The sequence below is a fragment of the Pseudoliparis swirei genome, chromosome 14 (genome assembly GCF_029220125.1).
Source record: "Pseudoliparis swirei isolate HS2019 ecotype Mariana Trench chromosome 14, NWPU_hadal_v1, whole genome shotgun sequence".
NCBI classification, from domain to species: domain Eukaryota; kingdom Metazoa; phylum Chordata; class Actinopteri; order Perciformes; family Liparidae; genus Pseudoliparis; species Pseudoliparis swirei.
Window position 1 is genome coordinate 4,535,637 of NC_079401.1, and position 21,414 is coordinate 4,557,050.

Sequence of the window (21,414 nt, forward strand, 5' to 3'; positions counted from 1 at the left end):
TTCAAATGTTGTATTTGCTGCTTTTCTTTATCACATGCGATAGTAAATGGAACATCTTTGGTTTTTGGACTGCTAGTTGAACAAAACGTAAAAAATAATCAGAAAGTAACATAATAATAATTATTATTATTATTATTATTAGAAAGTAACATGATAAGTAGTTGTTCGTTGCAGCCCTATCTGTGGTGATACGAGTGACTATAATTGTTTTTAATTTCAATGAACTGTCCCGGTTGCTGCTTAGAAGTACAAAGTATGACGAATCACTAAATCAGTCCCGTTGATTTGTCTGTCTTATAAATGAAAGTGATCTACGTCCACATTAATTCGACCATGACTGCGGCCGCTCTAAATATTGCTCCCTGTCATAGGTACAGCTTGTGGACGAGCTATTCAGGGCTTTGACGGCATTGTCTCCGGTCGTCGGCCACATGACCCTGTGGGGGCTGAATCTCGACGGCCCGAGCAGCCAGTTGCTTCCTTCAGTCTGTGGCAGCAGCTGCTCGAGCCGAGGCCTTCGCTGCGATTTGGCCCAGTCGGATTCCAGTGGAGCTGAAGCAGGCAGAGGGAGCTATATTTAGAGAGGGACGGGATTAAATTGCTGGGTCTTCACTCTGAGAACCTCTCTTGTGTTCTGCCTTTTCCAACCAGGACCGACTTGCCACGAGGACCCGTGGCCGCCCCGTCTCCTTCCACTCTCCACAGACCCCCTTTTGTCCGCCCGCCATGGACCCCAACGCCATGAAGGAGGAGCTGCGCCTTTTCCAGAGCACCCTGCTCCAGGACGGGCTGAAGGAGCTGCTGAATGAGAACAGGTTTGTGGACTGCACCCTGAAGGTGGGCGACCGCAGCTTCCCCTGCCACCGGCTGATCATGGCCGCCTGCAGCCCTTACTTCAGGGAGATCTTCTTCACCGAGGATGGGAAGGAGATGGAGAACACCAAGGAGGTGGTCCTGGAGGATGTCGACCCGGCCATCCTGGACATGGTCGTCCAGTACCTCTACTCGGCCGAGATTGACCTCACCGATGACAACGTCCAGGATATAATCGCTGTGGCGAACAGATTTCAGATCCCTTCTGTGTTTACGGTGTGCGTCAACTACCTCCAGAAGAAGTTGTCTGTGAGCAACTGCCTTGCCATCTTCCGGATGGGCTTGGTGCTCAGCTGCCACAGGCTCGCCTCGGCCGCGCGCACCTACATCGCCGACCGCTTCGAACTCCTCTACCAAAAAGACGAGTTCCTCCAGCTCGCCGCCCACGAGCTGTTCGCCGTCATCGGCGGAGACTCTCTGAACGTGGAGAAGGAGGAGCTGGTGTTCGAGGCGGTCATGGCCTGGGTCCGCCACGACAAGGAGCGCGTCAAGGTCCTGAAGGACGCGTTCAACTGCATCCGCTTCCGCCTGCTGCCGGAGAAGTACTTCAAAGACAAAGTGGAGACCGACGAGCTCGTCAAGGCCGACCCGGAGCTCCAGGAGACGATCCGGGTCGTCAGGGAGGCCTTCGAGGGAAAGCTACCGGAGACGCCCAAGGCGAAGGAGGCGGAGGAGGGGGAGGAGGGCGCAGCAGCGGAAGACAGCCCGTTCCCCGGCTTCCTGAACGACAACCGGCGACAGGGCATGTACACGCGCGAGTTCATCGTCATGATCAACGACGCGGCGGCGGTGGCGTACGACGTCGGCGAGAACGAGTGCTTCCTGGCGGCCGTGTCGGAGCAGGTGCCGCGGAACCACGTCAGCCTGGCGTCGCAGAGGAACCAGCTCTACCTGCTGGGGGGACTGTTTCAGGACGAGGACGACACGGCGTGTCCCTTGCAGTGTTACTTCTTCGTGGTAACTGGGTTGTCTCTTTCACGTGATATTGCACCCTTCAGAAATATGAATAGTTTTGACATTTTGGGAAATACTCCAATTCACTTTATTAGAGACATTTCGATGAGTCACGTTTAACCCTTGTGTTGCCTTCGGGTCATTTTGACCCGAATCAATATTACACCCTCCCCCCGCCTTCGGATTAATTTGACCCCATTCAATGTTTAATGTCGGTGTTCTTTCGGTAGTCAACAAACAAACATAAAGTGCCTCACACTTAAACTTGGAAAACAATATTAATTCTAATAATTTTCTGGAGGTTTTAATTGCTGGCGTCAAATTGAACCCAAAGGGTAAAATATGTTAGTAAATATAAAGGTAACAGGAGGGTGTAATATTGATTCGGGTCAAAATGACCCGAAGGCAACACAAGGGTTAAGGGCCTTTTCCCTCCCACCTGTAGCGCTATTTATCAAACTGTTTTGCCATATAGTCCCATTATATTGGAGAGAAGGCAGACATCTTTACCACTGATAACTCCAAGATTGATAAATTGCCCGACACATAAAAGGAAACATGAATTTGGGGGGAACTGTACCTTTAAATACAAAGCTAGAGCCCAGAGACTGCTAGCTTAGCGAACCACAAAAACGGCTAGCATTGTGAAACTAGCTAGCACGGGGGTGACATTTTTTAGACTTTTTATGAATTAAACTTATATAGATTATATTTTTGTTTTGAGTCTTCAGAGTCGGGCTAGCTGGTTCCTCCTGCATTCAGTCTGTATGCTAAGCTAAGCTAGCTGCCTGCTGGCTTTCTATTGTAGCTAGCTGACAGCGCTAACGCAGTGTTTTAATGTACTTTTCTTCGTAGTTGGACGCACTCACATCCGACTGGGTCGCCCTGCCGCCGATGCCTTCCCCCCGATGCCTCTTCAGCATCGGAGAGAGCGACAACCTGCTGTTCGCCGTGGCGGGAAAAGACCTCCAGAGCAACGAGTCTCTGGACACTGTGATGTGCTACGACGTTGAGTTAGTAGCATCGTTTTGCTTCTTTTCCCTCTCGCTTTCTTTCTCACCCGGTCTCTCACCATTTGTTCAATTCTAAGGTGATAATTAACTGCAGGAAATTAAATATTGCTGCCTTATTTAATTTTAAAAATACATCTGGCGTTTAATTATCATGTTTTTATGTAATCTCACCCTCTGAATTGGTCTCTGATAATACAGCCACCTTTTCTTGGGTTTATATTTATCTTTATATCACAAATCCAGATGTATCGACTCTAAATTCTACCTAAAAAACAGAATGTAAAATGATCTGTTAAATATCAATTATTCAGGAAGATGAGGTGGAGTGAGACCAAAAAGGTTCCTCTGAAGGTCCACGGCCACGCCGTCGTCTCCCACAAGGGAACGATCTACTGCATCGGAGGAAAGACGGACGACAAGTGAGTAAATGTGTGTGTGTGTGTGTGTGTGTGTGTGTGTGTCCTGACGCTGTGAGCAGCAGCTGTTGGTGGTCTCTCATTCTGCCAGACTGCAGAGCTGCATCGTACTTCACAGACAACCATTGCTCCAGTCCAGGCTGTCTAACATGGGGCCGGAGAGGAAGATGAAAAATGCAAAGGAATGAAAAAACGTTTTTCATTGTCACATTACGAATAGTTACGTACATTTATGAAATGTATTCTCTGCATTGAACCCATCCTTAATTAGGTAACATGGTGCCGTCGGAAAAAGAAAAACCCACAATGCTTTAAAAAAGTGTCAAATAAATACTTTTCATCATCAATGCATAAATAAATACATTAGTAAATGAATAAAGTATAACATGTAGTTTATAGATATAAAAGGTAAGCATACACTCATATATACATACATAAATACGTACATTCATAAACTCCCAACCAACTGGACATGGGGCTGAGAGCAGAGGGAGCACATTATCATACTATATATATATATATATATATATATATATATATATGTGTGTGTGTGTTAGTGTGTTGCCACATCTATTTATATCAAAAGTATCTCCAGATGCATCTTCTTTTAGCTACATGATAATATATTTCCAGCATTGTTCCACATTAGGTGATATCGCTGTAATCCAGGCCCACTATAAGGTTCGTTGTCAGATACCAAATATCACGTTAGGGACTTTAGGACGCTACCGTCAAACTGTTAAACATTTGATATATAGTGACCGGGCCCATTTTTAGATAATTCTATACAGGACTGTCTCAGAAAATTAGAATATTGTGATGAAGTTCTTTATTTTCTGTAATGCAATTAAAAAAACAAAAATGTCATGCATTCTGGATTCATTACAAATCAACTGAAATATTGCAAGCCTTTTATTCTGATTTATTGCTGATTATGGCTTACAGCTTAAGAAAACTCAAATATCCTATCTCTAAATATTAGAATATCATGAAAAAGTATACTAGTAGGGTATTAAACAAATCACTTGAATTGTCTAATTAACTCGAAACACCTGCAAGGGTTTCCTGAGCCTTGACAAACACTCAGCTGTTATAAATCTTTTTTTTTACTTGGTCTGAGGAAATATTAAAATTTTATGAGATAGGATTTTAGAGTTTTCTTAAGCTGTAAGCCATAATCAGCAATATTAAAAGAATAAAAGGCTTGCAATATTTCAGTTGATTTGTAATGAATCCAGAATGTATGACATTTTTGTTTTTTTAATTGCATTACAGAAAATAAAGAACTTTATCACAATATTCTAATTTTCTGAGACAGTCCTGTATATAAATTGTCTCTATTTGTTTTATTTTCATTTCTTTCTTATCTTTTCACTCATTATTGTGTTACTTATTGTGTCTCCATTGAGTCTACTCCATTGAGACGTTTAGTATTCAGCTGCCACTGTTCTCCTGCTGCCTGTTGATTGGCTGCTGTGTGAACTCAGGCTTTTTTTGTTGCTAATCACGTTTGCGAAGCCATTTATTCCACATGATCCTCCATGTGTTGTCCTTCATTTTTCATGTGGAAGGAAGGTAACAGTTCACATCAACATTCCTCCACAGCAAAGCCCTCAACAAGATGTTTGCGTACAACCACAAGCAGTCGGAGTGGAGGGAGCTGGCGGCCATGAAGACGCCCAGAGCCATGTTCGGCTCCGTGGTGTACGGCGGCCGCATCGTGGTGGCCGGCGGCGTCAACGAGGACGGCCTCACCGCTCTGAGTGAAGCCTACGACTTCACGGCAAACAAGTAGGACTCTGGTTTCTGGGATTTTGGAAAATAACAACAGCAAAAGAAGAAAAAAGTGTTACAAATGTTCACATATAACCACATATAGACCTCCTTATTCTCACGGCGTACGCATTATGAATAAATAACGCATCGGGAAATAAGCACATGAACACATTACGTCAAATAATGAAGCAAATGAAACCGAATCATTTGGAAATGTAATGTAATAATGTCTTAAATGTATTATTTATCAAGTAGCCCAATGGTACTCATCAAGTAGCCCAATGGTACTCATCAAGTAGCCCAATGGTACTCAACAAGTAGCCCAATGGTACTCAACAAGTAGCCCAATGGTACTCATCAAGTAGCCCAATGGTACTCATCAAGTAGCCCAATGATACTCATCAAGTAGCCCAATGATACTCAACAAGTAGCTCAATGGTACTCATCAAGTCGCCCAATGGTACTCATCAAGTAGCCCAATGGTACTCAACAAGTAGCCCAATGGTACTCAACTAGTAGCCCAATGGTACTCATCAAGTAGCCCAATGGTACTCAACAAGTAACCCAATGGTACTCATCAAGTATCCCAATGGTACTCAACAAGTAACCCAATGGTACTCATCAAGTAGCCCAATGGTACTCATCAAGTAGCCCAATGATACTCATCAAGTAGCCCAATGATACTCATCAAGTAGCCCAATGATACTCAACAAGTAGCCCAATGGTACTCAACAAGTAGCCCAATGGTACTCAACTAGTAGCCCAATGGTACTCATCAAGTAGCCCAATGGTACTCATCAAGTAGCCCAATGGTACTCAACAAGTAGCCCAATGGTACTCAACAAGTAGCCCAATGGTACTCAACAAGTAGCCCAATGGTACTCAACTAGTAGCCCAATGGTACTCATCAAGTAGCCCAATGATACTCATCAAGTAGCCCAATGATACTCAACAAGTAGCCCAATGGTACTCAACAAGTAGCCCAATGGTACTCATCAAGTAGCCCAATGGTACTCATCAAGTAGCCCAATGATACTCATCAAGTAGCCCAATGATACTCATCAAGTAGCCCAATGATACTCAACAAGTAGCCCAATGGTACTCATCAAGTAGCCCAATGGTACTCATCAAGTAGCCCAATGATACTCATCAAGTAGCCCAATGATACTCATCAAGTAGCCCAATGGTACTCATCAAGTAGCCCAATGGTACTCATCAAGTAGCCCAATGATACTCATCAAGTAGCCCAATGATACTCATCAAATAGCCCAATGGTACTCATCAAGTAGCCCAATGGTACTCATCAAGTAGCCCAATGATACTCATCAAGTAGCCCAATGGTACTCAACAAGTAGCCCAATGGTACTCAACAAGTAGCCCAATGGTACTCAACTAGTAGCCCAATGGTACTCATCAAGTAGCCCAATGGTACTCATCAAGTAGCCCAATGGTACTCAACAAGTAGCCCAATGGTACTCAACTAGTAGCCCAATGGTACTCATCAAGTAGCCCAATGGTACTCATCAAATAGCCCAATGGTACTCATCAAGTAGCCCAATGGTACTCATCAAGTCGCCCAATGGTACTCATCAAGTAGCCCAATGGTACTCATCAAGTCGCCCAATGGTACTCATCAAGTAGCCCAATGGTACTCATCAAGTAGCCCAATGGTACTCATCAAGTCGCCCAATGGTATTCATCAAGTAGCCCAATGATACTCATCAAGTAGCCCAATGGTACTCATCAAGTAGCTCAAGTAGCCTCCCAGCTAAGTGCCAACCAGCTAGCTGACTTTAGCGATGACAGAGAAAGTTGTCTAAGTCTTATTTATGGTTATGTAACATTGAACCTGTTGGTCCGCTCACACCTGGACGCTGTCCTAACGCTGCGTCTCGTCAGGTGGGAGCCCTTCGTGGACTTCCCCCAGGAGAGGAGCTCCGTCAGCCTGCTGAGCAGCGGCGGCTCGCTGTACGCCGTGGGCGGCTTCGCCATGGCGGAGACGGAGAGCAAGGAGGTGGCGCCCACAGAGGTCACCGACATCTGGAAGTAAGTCTTCGGGGGGGGGGGGGGGGGGGGGGGCAGGTGTAAGAGGTTTTTTCGGGGGCTGACTCTGTCTCTCCCGGTGTGGTCAGGTACGAGGACGATCAGAAGCAGTGGGGCGGGATGTTGAGGGAGATGCGCTACGCTGCCGGCTCCTCCTGCGTGTCCATGCGCCTCAACGCCGCCCGGATGCCCAAACTGTAGACACAACTATGTTCTTTCTTCCTCTCTTAACCCCCCCCCCCCTCTCCCTCTCTTCCTCCTCCTCCTCCTCCTCCTCCATCCAACACCACCTCCTGCCCCAGCGAGCTGCCTCCGAGGCGTCTCATCCTCTGCACTCAGATTTGTGTGTCGAGTTGACCTTTGACATTCATTTTTCTCTGAACTCCGATGATTTCTATAAACACTCGCCGCCTGCTGCTGCTTCAAAGACTGCACCCTCCCCACGGTGTCAAAGAAAGAAAGAAACCATTTACATTGACCTATAAAGCTGTTTACAGCATATCTAGCATTTCCTTCTTTTGTAAAATAAACATTTGTAAACTTCTGCTTCTCTTTACCGAGTGTGAGTGTGTGTTACAGTGTGTGACTGTGTGTGATCTGCAGAGATAAGTGACATAACAGAGAGTGTGTCAGGGCGGCGGAGGCGGAGCAGACGTGTATCTGTAGGCTACTTTGTTCTTATAGGTTAAAAAAAGGAAGAGGAGGTAAGTATTGGTACCTGAACGCAGCACGGGACCGAAGTTCAAGGAGTGGGGAATCCCAAAACGTGAGTCATGTCTCTGCAGCTCATTCAGTGTGTTCACACCTCCGTTAACAGGAGGGTGGAGATGGGGAAGTTTACACCACATTTAAACTGCAGCAGCCAAAGATGTGTTCATGTAACTCTGTAATGCTTCATTCTGGTCACATGACATCTGTTCATCTGTCCATCCTGGAGAGGGGTCCTCCTCTGTTGCTCTCCTGAAGGGTTCTTACCTTTTTTCCCCGTGAAAGTTTTTTTTTCTTCCTGATCCGATGTGAGGTCAAAGGTCAGGGATGTCGTATGTGTACAGATTTTAAAGCCCTCTGAGGAAAATTCGTAATTTGTGATATTGGGCTACACAAAATAAACTGAATTTAATTGAATTAAAAAGAGACATATAGAGGATGCACTGTCAGCTCATTAACGTTTAACATTCAGGGTTAAGTGTGGAAATGTGGTTTGAATTACGACAGCTTGTGGAAAAAAACTTAAAACTTAAAATATTCTGAAGACAGACACATGAATGGGAGTTTAAGTGTGAAGACTGTCAGCTCGAAGCACGAATTCATTTAATCTCATTTCCATACATGCATTTTATTCACATCTCTCCTCCGTGAACTCTGCATACAAACAAGTTATTGACGTCTGTTGTCTGGAAACAACGAAGCTCGTTACCCCTCGATGACGGCGTGATGAACTCGTGATCTCCAGATAACGGAACAGAATAATCCAATAACATGTGAACGGCGTCGGTTCAAGGTTTTCCGTAGCTCATGATTGATGATTTTAAAAAACACACTTCATGCCCACAGCTGGAAACCACCATGTCAACACCACGGCGCCAAGAGTTGACGGACTGACGCCGAAGGGCTTGGAGTGATGAGGACACTGGAGCTCAGAGTAAGTAGAGAAAAATATCTTTTTTAATAATGCTCTCTTCCACCCAACTGAAATACACTTTTTGGAGATAGAGTTTGTATTTTCCCACAAAGAAAGTGATTATTTTAATGAAGTCTTACAGCCTTAGGACATCTGACTCTACATGCACAGTGTCGATGACCCTCACGTGCGCTCTATGCTGAGAGCAGATTGCACTGACAGCATCACATGGAGACATAAGCGCCGCCGTGTGCTCGGAGAATTATTATTTTTCTCTATTTTTCTATTATTGGTTTCCCACTGGTTTTCCTGACTGTTTGTTCGGCTCTCGCCTCCCTTCCTCCAGCACTGTAATTGGCAATCGCCGACGGGAAAGGGAACGATGATTTATCATCTATTTCTATTTCTCTCCTCAGCCGACAACATGAAATGTGTGTTTATACACCTGCATTGGTAATTGGAAACAACATCCGGCTCAAAACATGCATAACAAAGAAAAGGCACACGTTTTACATGGTGGTAATTATCTGTTGATTGGTATAACCTGACACCTTGCACATGACATGTAAGGATTTGACTAATTGTGAAGATATTTATCGTTGCAGCTTTATTTTTATATATACTATATATTATATTTATATATGTATATATAATATATATAATATACATATATATTATATATATAGATTAGATATTAGATATAAGATAAATATATATATAAATATATCATATATATATGTATTCCCCTCGAGCTTCCTGGGGAGGAGCCCAAAACAGAGATAAAAAGAGAAAGAATATTTGACTTCACAAGAAATGGGACTCAAACTCTTTGCTAAAACGTTCCCCACGTCCACTTTAAATGGTGACGTGTGTTTACGCCACAGATTGAAGATGGACAGCTATACATTTTTACGACTATTGTGGTCAGATAAAAAGACAACAGAACATCAGCTACGGGCTGAAGGGGGATATATCTCCAGGAGAAGCTCTGGAACTCTTAGATTAAAGTCGTAAATTTAGAAGAAGAAGCTGAGATGTTCTGAGATTGAAGTTTTAAATCTGCGGAAGGAGAAAAAGAAGAAGAACCGGTTTCTCTTTGTGAAGTTGGATCAACCCGAGAAAGGAGGCTGTTGGCGTTCAGCCAGCCAATCGGTTCCTTCTATTTTCCTCGTGGCTATTTTAACTTTAAATGATCCATCTGGAAGCGAAGAGCCCGTAATCAATGTCCTAATGGTGGAAACACCAATGTTCTCTCGCTGTGATGCATTTCTTTGGTGAGAACATGCTGTGAGAAAAGGGAGCGCAGGCCGACAGAGACGTGACGGGAGGCTGCATGTTTCTTTTTTATTATTAGACACATTTTCTGCAAGGAATTACTTTTTCTAAGTCAGTCAGAAAATGAATAAAAACACTTTGCAGAATATTTTGCCAAGTTTGTGCTTTAGAATTCTTACGAAGCCGAAACACCACAGTCACTACGAGATTTCACTGGTCAGCACGCCGCTGGATCACACACACGACACACTCAGGGGCCTTCAGGGGCCTTCAGGGTCTTTTAGGGGCCTTTACCGTGTTTACAATCGGCCTTCTGTCGTCCGTCTTTTATTCTTCAGCTTCAACTAATCGTGAGCCAGGTTTCAGAACCGCTTGGAGAACCTTCAGGGCCGGTGGAGGAGGGAGAAGATGTGCACTACTCACGAAAAATACGACAAAAGAAATATGTACAAAATGTTGCATGACAAATACATCCATCATAAATAAGTAAGACACCATCCAGCAGTCCGACAAGGATCTAAGAGGCACAGAACCATGGAGGTTCTTCAGAGTGATGCCATAGAAGAACCATTTCTGGTTCCACGAATAACCTTTCGATCCAGCGTTCTTTAAAGAACCATGTCCTTAAATAGTTCTTCAAAGAATCTATAAAGGTGCCTCAAATAACCTTTACAAAATGGTTCTTGAAGGCACCATTTCCAGAATGGTTCTCCAGTCGGTGATGGTTCTTCGGAGAACCACGAAGCCTTTTAAAGAACCATTTAAGAACCGTTCTGTCTCTGTGTGTGAGGGCGGGAAGGGGTTTTGGCAGATTCACAGCAGAGGAGAGTAAAGCGTCGTGTCTCTTAGTCCCGCCTCCTCCTCCTCACCACCTCACCACCTGGCTGCTGTAGTCCTCTGTCGTGACGACCTCTCCTCCCCCCTGCTCCTCTTCCTCCTCCCCTCCTCCTCCTCCGAGTCTCCACAGCTCCGACAGGTAGTTCCTGTGCAGCCGCTGCCGGTGCTGCCTCTCCTGCCACCTCCTCTCGCGCTCCTCCTGCCGCTGCCTCTGGCGGTTGCGCTGGTAGCGCCGCAGGAACAGCTCCTTGGCGTACTCGTACAGCTCCACGTCGAGGGCGTTCAGGCCCTCGATGCGCCCGCGCACCGCGCCGCTGATGCCCACGCTGGCGGCGCGCGTGCTGCTGATCTGCGTGAAGGCCCGGATGAAGCGCAGGCCGAACGTCCGCTCGAACAGGTACTGCGTCTTGCGCTGGAACTCCGTCAGGCCGTAGAACGCCATGTTGCGCAGGTTGGCCTTGGCGCTGGCGAGCAGCGCGCCGCCGCGCTCCGGCTCGCCGGCCGCCGACGCGTTGTAGCAGCCCACCAGGCTGAGGTCGGCCAGCATGCGCACCTGCCGGTTGTTGGCGAGGTTGGAGGGGCAGCCCATGAAGTCGGCCAGCGGCACGCCGGTCCAGTCCTCGCCGCTGTAGCAGGCGGGGAGCTCGTCCTGCGTGGGCGGGCGGCCGTCGCACATGTGCAGGGCGGTCTTCCAGGTGGCGCCGCGCTGCACGTGCTTCCACTCGCTGAGGAAGCGCGACACGGGGTCGCGGAGCATGGTGATGTAGTAGAAACTCCTGCATGGGGGGGGGGGGGGGGGGGGGGCAGGAAACGAGGCGCGTGAGACCAGGGAGTCCTGGGATGAACGTCGATGTCAGGGCATAAAAAACAATTATCTTTATGAATTGAGACTCTGTTGTCTTAACAACAGTGAAGTGTTGGTGAATTGTGGATTTGGAGATGAATGGCACCACTAGTGTGTGTGTGTGTGTGTGTGTGTGTGTGTGTGTGTGTGTGTGTGTGTGTGTGTGTGTGTGTGTGTGTGTGTGTGTGTGTGTGTGTGTGTGTGTGTGTGTGTGTGTGTGTGTGTGTGTGTGTGTGTGTGTGTGTGTGTGGTTGCAGGGAGAATTTAATATCCTGCAGATGTGTAATTATATATTTCTCCCTCCTCTGGTAATTACTTCTTATTTTCATCTCCGGCACCTTTCATCTGATCTGCCACGAGCAACGCTTCAAATGAACTGCTGTAACTCTGCTGCACGAAAGAGGAGGAGGAAGAGGAGGAGGAGGAGAAGAAGTAGATGAAGAAGAGAAGAAAAAGTAGAAGAAGAAGAAGAACAACAACAACAAACAAACTCCTTTCAACTCTCAACAACAGTTGAAAGACGAGTAATGGCTCCATAATAATACAAAATAAAATAAAAAGTGTCTCTCACGACTCTGACAGTTATTAATTCAGTTTTTCTTTTCAGTTTAGTTTATTATTTTTTTATACCACAAATATAGTCTTCATAAAGCAGAGTAAAGCAGTGATTGTAGAGGAAATTGGAAAATAATAAGCACTCTAAGTTGAGCTAATGTTCCCGGTGTCGGACACAGTGATGGTCCTATTAGCTTCTGATTTGATTATTATGAGACAAATAGAGACACCAGTGTTTCCTTTATGAAAGCCTTCTTTTATCCAAGCTATTTTTTTCTCTATATGAGAAATCGTACAAGAGGCTTGAATAAAAATATTCATTCTTTCTCTTTTTCCGACCGCCGCTTCGTCCCCGATGGTTTTCATCTGTTTTAATTAGTTTTTTTTCACAACATGCATGACCCTCCCTGTCCAGCAGTTGTCCCCAGTGTATCGCCCCCTTCTTGGCATCCCACCTGCACACCTGCTCCACATTCCCTCATTCCTGCCTGCTTCCTCTGACCACCTGTTGCCACACTTTTACTTCCTGTTTCATTCCACGATGTGTATTTGAGACCTTTTTGCCGATTTTTTTTACTTCCTCTTTTTTGTAAATTCGTAGCAACGGTGGATTGAAACAATAAAATCATAAAAAGGACGTCGTGAAAAGCGCCACGGATGCCGATGTCACGCCACCAGGATGCGCTCTGTGAGAAGGCGTCGGGCGCCGTCAGTCGGGTCCCAACACGAGCAGCTGCAATTTGGATTTTGAAAAAACTGCGAAATTAGATTGTTACCGAGCAAAGAGTGCACGGCCAAACGGCCCTAAAAGGTCCACGATGTAGCACTTACTGCCAGACGGCAGATATCAATCCGCCGTGATGTGTCCTGGAGTGATGACATCATGGCGGAACATACCCGCAGACAGGCACCCAGAGATAATGGCCATCCACAGTGCAAGCTAAGTGAATTACCCCGCCGTCTTCGCCTGGGTATGAGCGGACAGCGCGAGATGGATGGACACACACACACACACACACATGTGAGCGCCTCTCAAACCGGCCCCTTTGTTGTACTTCCTGAGACAGCCCGGATCGATAACCGTCCGCCCCGCCTCATCGTGACCTATCGACAAAGAGCAGCAAATGTCAAAGCTCTCCTCTTACTCGTGTCGGGGACAGCGGTTCGGATGCTGAAGGTTTAGGAGTAATTACTCGTTGAGCGTTTCTGGAGCAGGAAACGGGGATTTTTAATTCATCCATTCTGATCCAAAAATGAGTTTTCAATAGAAACATTTCACCCACAAATGTGACTTCTTGTTCAGTGAGTCTCTGGTCTCCTTTAGTCCTCATGGGGCCGACAACGCTGACATACTGTGTGTAGCTGGTGTGTATCTAGTGTGTATCTAGTGTGTATCTAGTGTGTAGCTTGTTGGCTGCTCCATGCTCCACGATGTCCCCTCGTTGCTAACTCTGTGGTAAGAATGAACCAAAACAATTGGCTAAAAGCAACTAAAACTCCCCTTTGCGACGAGTCATTGATTACACCCCACGCCGAGGAGGTAAGAGTTTCAGTTTGATTACAGAAAAACACTTGAACGCTTTGGGTGTTTTCGGATCTCCTCTTCGATCGGGGCCCAAATTCTAACATTTTGAGTGCAGAAGCTAGAGTTGAATCGGCTCGTCGCGTTCTGCCAGCGATCAATCCGACGCCTCGCTCGTGACCTTCTCTCTTGCCTGTCACCTTTTATCCATACGACGAGGGGGTCTCTCTCTCTCTCCGTCTCAATCCCCAATTGTTTCTCTCTCTTTAAATCACCATCAAAGAGCTACGGAGGAAACTCGCAGCAAAACGGTCGATATCTGGCTTTGTTAATTCCCTCCCTACCATCAAGGACACAGTGGGGCTCACGGTCAAAGCCTCGGTGGAGACCGTTTAATGTCGTGAAGAAGCCGCCTAAACAATCACTAACGGGATCCACGGCAATCCTATTTACTTCGTCTATTTTATTTCATGAAAATGCTTCATGTTGCTTTTCGCCGAGGCGAGTCTGAAGAACGGCTGAACTGTTTCCGGTGGCCGCCAGCAGGGAAGTGTCGCTGTAGATTGAATAAAACATTCTAAGAAAGGCTTTTTTCCAACCTTATATTTAGATGTTTTAAATTATTAACAACTGTATAATGTGTTATAACACTAATAAAAGAATACCAGAATTAGACACCAAAATAAGCACAGAAACAAATATATACATATTGCATTGGTGTCTCTTATGAGCCTCTAAACGGGGAGATCATTCAGCGCTTAGACCAGGAAGGAGTTTGTTGAAAAGCAGATAAAATATTCAAACACAACCCACTGGTGGGGTGTATAAAACCACTTGATGGATGAATCTAAAGAGCACGAGGAGAGAGAGGCTGAGATCTCCATCGATTGCAGATGAGATGCTATTTTAGGCGATAAAGGGAAGAAATCCCCAGGGAGGCTGATGTGGAGACGAGGGAACCGAGCGTGCTTACGCGAAATTACCTTATTTTTCAAATTAAAGCACTTTTTTTCAAATTAGATAACGTTAAATGAATCATAAATTCACTCTCTACATAGTTAATGTGGTAAATGACTATTCTCTGGTGTTTAATGAAGTCTACATCGGTGTGTGTAGAGGCCCATCTCCAGTGTTCTAATGGTACATTGTGTTATCGCCTTAGAAGACTATCGGAGGGGTAGAAAACCCTTGAAAACCCTTTTTATGTGAGCGCAGCTGAAAACAGTTATGCTGGTGAGAGAAGCTATAAAACTGGCCTTCCTTTGAGCCACAAGATTAAAGAACAACATTAATATTTACAATAAACATCCGTATTTCAAACCTTGACTATATTTTCCATTGATTTTTCAATTCATTTGATAAATAAAAGTGTGAGTTTCCAAGGAAACACAAAATTGTCTCAGTGACCTCAAACTTTTGAACGGTCGTGTCTAATTTTCTCAGATGTTGTTTTTCTCAACGCGCCACAGGCGAAGTGTTGGTCCACACACAACAGCCTTCCGCGTGCAGCTTTAGCGTCTTAACCTTTCCCTGACATCTCAATCTTTGCAGCTTTGCGAGGTGTCAGCCAGTCCTTTCAGTCCATGTAGATATGGAAGGGCTCACTGCGCTCTGCAAAGGTCACATCTACCCACACAAACTACCGAAGGCTTCCTGAAAGGCAAAGACACTTATAAGCAAGATGTGATTGCATGCTTCATACGCCGTGTTTGTGTGTTTTCCTTCAACCTTTTGGCTTTTTGAAAAGTCCAGAGCGACTTTACAACTTTTTACAAAAAGGTCTGAAGGCACAAAACAGAAACCACGAGGCAGTTTGAGGATCTGTCAAGCAGGGGCCTCCGCACTCTGATGTTTTATATTTTGTCTTTTAACAAACGCACCGTTTTGGGAAAGGAAATCTCCGATCCAGACGACAGGTTTCCGTATGAATCTTTAGTTCTGGATTAATCCCTCCTCTTCTTCCTCCTTCCTCCTCCCCCGTATAATAAAACCTGTCTTCGACTGCCCCTAATCCCCCTAAGGAGTGTGGAGATGACCAAGATCCTCGGAATTTCTCACAAGAATACAACAAGCTGCTCACTGATCTGGAGGGAGGTCTCAGAGAAACGACAAACGGGGAACTCGATCCTTTATTCCACTGTATGGAATCATTCCTCAAAACAATAAATCTAAAAAATGTACAAATGCTCATTTTTATTAGTTATTTCATATTGTTATATACATATTCAAATTCAAATAATGTGATAGTAGGCCAATCTGATCATTTTGGGAAATGTCCTCCATAATTTGGAGATATACTGTGTCATAATTCTGAAAGGGTTTCACTAAATCAATATGATTTTGCAGAATTATGAGTGAAGTATGCGATGATATTTTGATAGCAATCAATTGGCAAAATGACAAAATGAAGGAAATGACACCTGGGGTGTTAAGAAGCAGATGCACCTTGCTTTAATCCCATTATAATCTCCATTGATTTAACTTGTTTTACTATATAGTGGTACTTTCTGGGATCAAGGTAATGAGTATGAGTCGCATGTTTGGGAATTGTATACGTGTCAAATACACTGATCCTGTACATCTACAGATAAAGCGACTAAACCTGAAGACAAATCGATGTTAAAGGGTCAATACTCTCCTCAGGTTGCAGCCGCTTTGGATCAAACATCAATAATTGCCTCCACAAGAAGTTCAGAGGTCATTCAGCGCCTGTTGGACCGAATTACTAATATATAAATAATTCTGCTGAAAGACAAGTCATCAAGATCACAGTGTTTACATGATATTGGCACTGTGTGTGGCATAGATCGCAATATGCCGAGTGATGCAAGAGGGGATACTGTTAACTCAGACGTCATCGACAGGCTGGTGAGGACGAGTCAACGTTGACAGTACAAATTCAGTATTACGCCAAAAGCGTAATTTAAGGAATGCATTCAGTTTCAAGCAGAACACATTTTCTCAGTAATGTACATCCCTCTCTGAAATCTCTACGCTTATTTCTCTTTGGTCGAGGATTTAAATTAACTGACTGCTACTGTGCACGGGGAGATTAATGTCAAAAAACTTGAAAACCGGATGTTTCTCCCAATCTTTTCAGTGAAACTTGATTTCGAAGGAGGAAGCCGAAACCCCACATCTTTAAAAAACTGCATTTAGATCAAATCATCTCTCTCTATCCATCTCGGTTTGAGAACTGAACCATGTCAACCTCCTGCATACTTGAATGCCTTTAGTGTCATTATCGCCAGCAATCGAGTGCCATTACCAGATGAAAAGAATCACCGTAGCTGTGAACTAATCAGACTTTGGCTCATCTGAGTGCCGGCCTGCATTCTTTGCTTTAATCTGAACTAATGAGGTCAGTAATAAGGTTACAGTCAGCCCACATGCAATTGCCCAGCCCCAAACCGACCCCCAATGGCTAGCATCCCGAGCTGAGCTCGAACAAAACCTGGAGCCATGCCAACTCGGTTGTTAACCGAGGCGCTAATTAGCGATCAATCTCTCGTTTTCTCCGTCTTTATTTTAAGCGTCTGAAGAAACGTTTCATATGTGAACGAGCCACAAGCAGAGCAATATGTAAAAAAATGTTTACTATCACGAGGAATATGTATGTAGAAATTCTAAATTCCAAAAAATTCCAAATTAAAATTTTGGCGGCAAAAAAATACATTTTGGCGGCAAATAAAACCGATCTTTTTCAGGCTACGAAGATACTGTGGCCTTCTTTACTAAAAGTTTGAGGTTGTGAATGTTCTGCATCCTCTTCTTCTACCACCAATCTTCTACCAAATGGGTGCATCCGCACCACGGGCTGTTTTCATCTCGACCCCGTGACACGGCGAATATTTACGCGAGAGAAGTGGAAGAAGCCGCGCGATTCGTTTGCGTTGAGCGTTTCGGTGAAGCAGAAAGCCACAGAGCGGCAGGAAGATGGAGGCGAAATGATATTAACTGAAGTACATCACACCCTGCAGGATGTAGCCTTGAGATAGGTGTGGGCGTCATCCATTCCTCCGACGTTTGATCCCTGACTGTCAGCTCCCATCGCCATACAGGACTTGCATAAGACACGAGTCATCCTCCCAGAACACGCCATTTAGTCATTTGGATTGTGCAATCCGACTAGGAAATTATCTTCTGAGTGGTTTTTAGGAAATACATCGGCCTAAAAACAAAATGTGACTTACGGTTCCCAGTACAGGAAAGCAATGGGAGATTTATATAGAATGGAAAGCAAGTAATCTTTCTTAACTTCTTCCGATAAGAAGAGGCTGAAACACAAGCAGAGTGATCTCACAGGATGGATCAGCCGCATTAAGTGTTGGTAAAGACGAGCGGGGACAAGCCTCACTCTCCATCAACCGAGGGGTCGCAGAGTGACAGAGGGGGGCGGGGGGGTAATGCCAGAATAAGCTCGATCCCCGTCCAGCCGTTTAGACTGAAACGACAGAGCGGGGGGGCTCCGCTTAATTCCACCTGCCTTATTATTTCCGGGCCCATCCGATGCCCCGCTGATATTTTGAGTGCGTCTTCATTTCGCCGGCGTGGGCGGACAAATAATAGCCGCCATTTCCTCTGGGAAATGAGACATTAATGTGACAGATTTGTGGCTGCGGACTGAGTTGTGACTCAGAGCCCGTTGGACATAAATTGAACAGTATAGCGCGAGTTATGACTCACGGTGCGTTTGGCTCAAATGTGATACCTTCCTCCCTCTCTCGCTCTCTCTCTCAGATACAGATATTTATGTTTATATAACTGCATCTGGTCGTGTGTGACAATTGTGCACGCAGGACTTCGCTGTAATAACTAAGGAATGAAAGCATGTAATGGCTCTCACACTGCGCATCCTTATGAACACAGGTGGACAAAAGCCCGGGAGAAATCGGTTCAAAAAATTTATTACAAAAAATCCAGTTACCTCAGAGCCTCCGGTGAGCAAAACAAGCGTACCCGCTCTAATCCACTGAGCCGCTCCGGTTTGCTTCATCAATTACTCTCCAATCCATTAAGGGAAGCGTCATCCATTCATGTTGTGTTAATTGACTAATCAATTAATTTACTGATAATTGAAATGACACACTGCATTCCGTCAACTATTTAGACTTCTTGAGTGAATACTGCTCAGTAGATCTAAATAAGTGAGGGAGTGAAGGGTGAGTGAGGGAGTGAATAAGTGAGGATGTAAAGGGTATGAGTGAGGGAGTGAATAAGTGTGAATAAGTGAGGGAGTGAATAAGTGCATGAGTGAGTGAACGAGTAATCCTCTCCATATGATCGAGTGAATGAGTCGAGCACATTAATTATATTCTTAATAATGAACTGGTGGCCGCCCACCTGTCCTGCAGGTCGCCCCCCCCCCCTCACCTTCGGTTCTTCTGGGCACTCTTCTTGTCCCTCTTGTTCATCACCACGGGCACGCAGCTCGTGAGCTCGGTCCAGTCGGCGTGCAGCCCGCAGCTCCAGCCCGTGGAGAACCGGGAGAAGAGCCACGACTCGGCTCTGCCGGGCCGGTGGCAGGTGCACTTCCTCTGGCCGGGCGTGCAGTCGCACGGCTGCTCCAGCTGGATGTTCTTCACCAGGTGGCGGCCGAACGTGGTGCCGCCGGTCTTCTGGATGTGGAGGAACACCATCACGTCGTCCCCGCGGATGTTGAAGTCCACGTGCCGGTCCAGGTCCCGCTCCGTGAAGTTAAATCTGGACGTGATCTTGGAGGGCAGGTCCTCGTCCGCCTCCGGGTACGCGGACCCCGACGAGACGCGCTGGAACAGCCCTCTGTCGGCCCCCCGGAAGTAGCAGGTGTTGCTGTCCGCCGGGCACACGTACTGGTAGCCGATCATGAGGAAGAGCACCGCGGCGATGGGGATGAAGAGGAGTCTTTTGAACTTCTCCTCCATGGTGGCGGCGCGCTGTGAAGTCCCGCCGCCGGCACTAACGGGGACGTGAAGGCGCGCTCCCGGTGCCCTCGCGTCTCATCCTGCCGCCGCTGGAGTTTTAAGCCGCGCGCACGAGCGTCGTCCCGCAGCGCGAGACCCGGGTCCACTTCTCAAACTTGAAGCCGCCACACTGTGGACGCAAACATGCAGACACACGTTCTTCCATTAATGTGTAACACTGGTGGCATAACGCGCGTGCACATTTATTTTTTAAAGTTTTGTTTTGTTTAACATAAGACACGGAGAAGATGCACATCCCCGCGCGAGGAGCGTTGGGGCTCGGCTGTCCTGCACAGAGCCGACTGCTGATCAGTATCTGAGCACCAAGCCACAAGTTACACGACGTACACGCGGTCACTTCCGGTCAACGCTTTCAAAATAAAATCTACACGACCCCATTGCGTCGTTTAACCACTTTAAAGGGGATTAGGGCAAACTCCAATTAGATTCATTCTGTTCAGATCAATCTGAGACTAATTACTTGTCTCGTGTGTATTTGAGTCTGTTTCACAACTTTCAATTAAATAAATAAATGGACTCTAAAAGCAGTAAATCACAGCTCTGTCTTTATGTTCCTTGAGAACAAATCAATGTATTTGCCCTTTTTTCACCAAATAAAAATAGCCAATCTGGTTGAAATGCTGGACAGCATTACTCTATAGTCATCTATGAAAATATATTAGGAATCGAGCCAGAACCCCATCTTCACATTGCTCGTAGCCCATTAGTGTTGTGTAAAGGAATGCCAGCTCTTTTGAAAAAACACTGTTTCTCCCCTCTCTACTCACCCAGAGGAATACACCGCCTGCATTATATCTATGTTCGTGTCCCATTCACCAGAGAGGAGAACATAACTGAAAATCAATTTGGAGTTGAAATAACCCCTGCGCTTGCTTTTATTTTGAAGGCGCGCACAGAAGATCAATTTCCGAGTTTGCTCTGGCCGGCTTGATTCTGCATCTGCGCGAGTCATCTGTCCCGGCTGCCGAGCCGGTGATGCAACCGCATCTCTCACACACACACACACACACACACACTGGCAATTCGAGTTGCCTGTGTCGACTAGCTCCGATAATAATTGGGGAACATTTTGGGACATAAAACCTAAATGATCTCAAACAACAGAGTTTTTTTTCATGGCATTTTTTGCTTACTCGTTTATATTTGTATTAAGTTAATATTAGTGACATGTGCACCTTTTGATACCACACAGTGTACTTTAAAGTGTCAACACACACCGGTGTGTGTGTTTATTCCACATCGTGTCCCGCAGGAAGGAGTTAAACCCTCAGGCGCGCGCGGCGAGTCATTTCAGCACCATGGACAGCTCCCATCAGGTCACGTCAATAATTGGCGTGCGCGCGTGCGAACGAGCACGACTTCCTGTAAGCTCGTGATCAAAAGCTTTTGTCATGTTTCACGAACGCCATCCATCAAGGGATTTAACCAGCATGCACTCTGGCACGTATATTCTTTCCAAGCCCCCGTTGCCCTCTTGCTATTGACTAATCTGCATGTGAGTTTAGCCTGCAGGCCCACCTCCTTTTGTTATGGAAGCGTCGGCACGATACATATCTCATTCTCTTTAAAGGTCATGCAGATGTGGGGACAGCTGGACACGATGGGTTTGTTGTTGTTGTTGTTGTTGCCCGTGAGACGTTAATGTGCCGTGTCGGCGTGCTCTTTACCTGCACGGCCTCCTGCAGACATGATGCATCCTCACTTTTTGTGTGTGCAAAAGAA

The 21,414-nt window shown here is 45.8% G+C and overlaps 2 protein-coding genes across 2 annotated transcripts; one reads left to right on the plus strand and one right to left on the minus strand.

The window, feature by feature from the left end:
* Nucleotides 1-341: 341 nt before the first annotated feature.
* LOC130204733 (kelch-like protein 41b) lies at nucleotides 342-7,620 on the plus strand. The gene is made up of 6 exons (XM_056431680.1): nucleotides 342-1,830; nucleotides 2,683-2,840; nucleotides 3,152-3,259; nucleotides 4,862-5,047; nucleotides 6,932-7,078; nucleotides 7,165-7,620. The coding sequence occupies exons 1-6, from the start codon at nucleotides 727-729 to the stop codon at nucleotides 7,274-7,276; spliced, it is 1,815 nt and encodes a 604-aa protein (XP_056287655.1). The 5' UTR covers nucleotides 342-726; the 3' UTR covers nucleotides 7,277-7,620.
* Nucleotides 7,621-10,026: 2,406 nt separating this feature from the next.
* LOC130204702 (heparan-sulfate 6-O-sulfotransferase 3-B-like) lies at nucleotides 10,027-20,633 on the minus strand. The gene is made up of 2 exons (XM_056431647.1): nucleotides 19,103-20,633; nucleotides 10,027-11,584 (listed from the first exon to the last, which is right to left on the minus strand). The coding sequence occupies exons 1-2, from the start codon at nucleotides 19,630-19,632 to the stop codon at nucleotides 10,837-10,839; spliced, it is 1,278 nt and encodes a 425-aa protein (XP_056287622.1). The 5' UTR covers nucleotides 19,633-20,633; the 3' UTR covers nucleotides 10,027-10,836.
* Nucleotides 20,634-21,414: the final 781 nt, after the last annotated feature.

Coding starts and splice junctions, on each gene's coding strand:
- LOC130204733 (XM_056431680.1), top strand. CDS start 727: ATGGACCCCAACGCCATGAAGGAGGAGCTGCGCCTTTTCCAGAGCACC. Junction 1,831..2,682: donor TGCAGTGTTACTTCTTCGTG/GTAACTGGGTTG, acceptor TTTTCTTCGTAG/TTGGACGCACTCACATCCGA. Junction 5,048..6,931: donor TACGACTTCACGGCAAACAA/GTAGGACTCTGG, acceptor GCGTCTCGTCAG/GTGGGAGCCCTTCGTGGACT.
- LOC130204702 (XM_056431647.1), bottom strand. CDS start 19,632: ATGGAGGAGAAGTTCAAAAGACTCCTCTTCATCCCCATCGCCGCGGTG. Junction 11,585..19,102: donor AGTGCCCAGAAGAACCGAAG/GTGAGGGGGGGG, acceptor CCCCCCATGCAG/GAGTTTCTACTACATCACCA.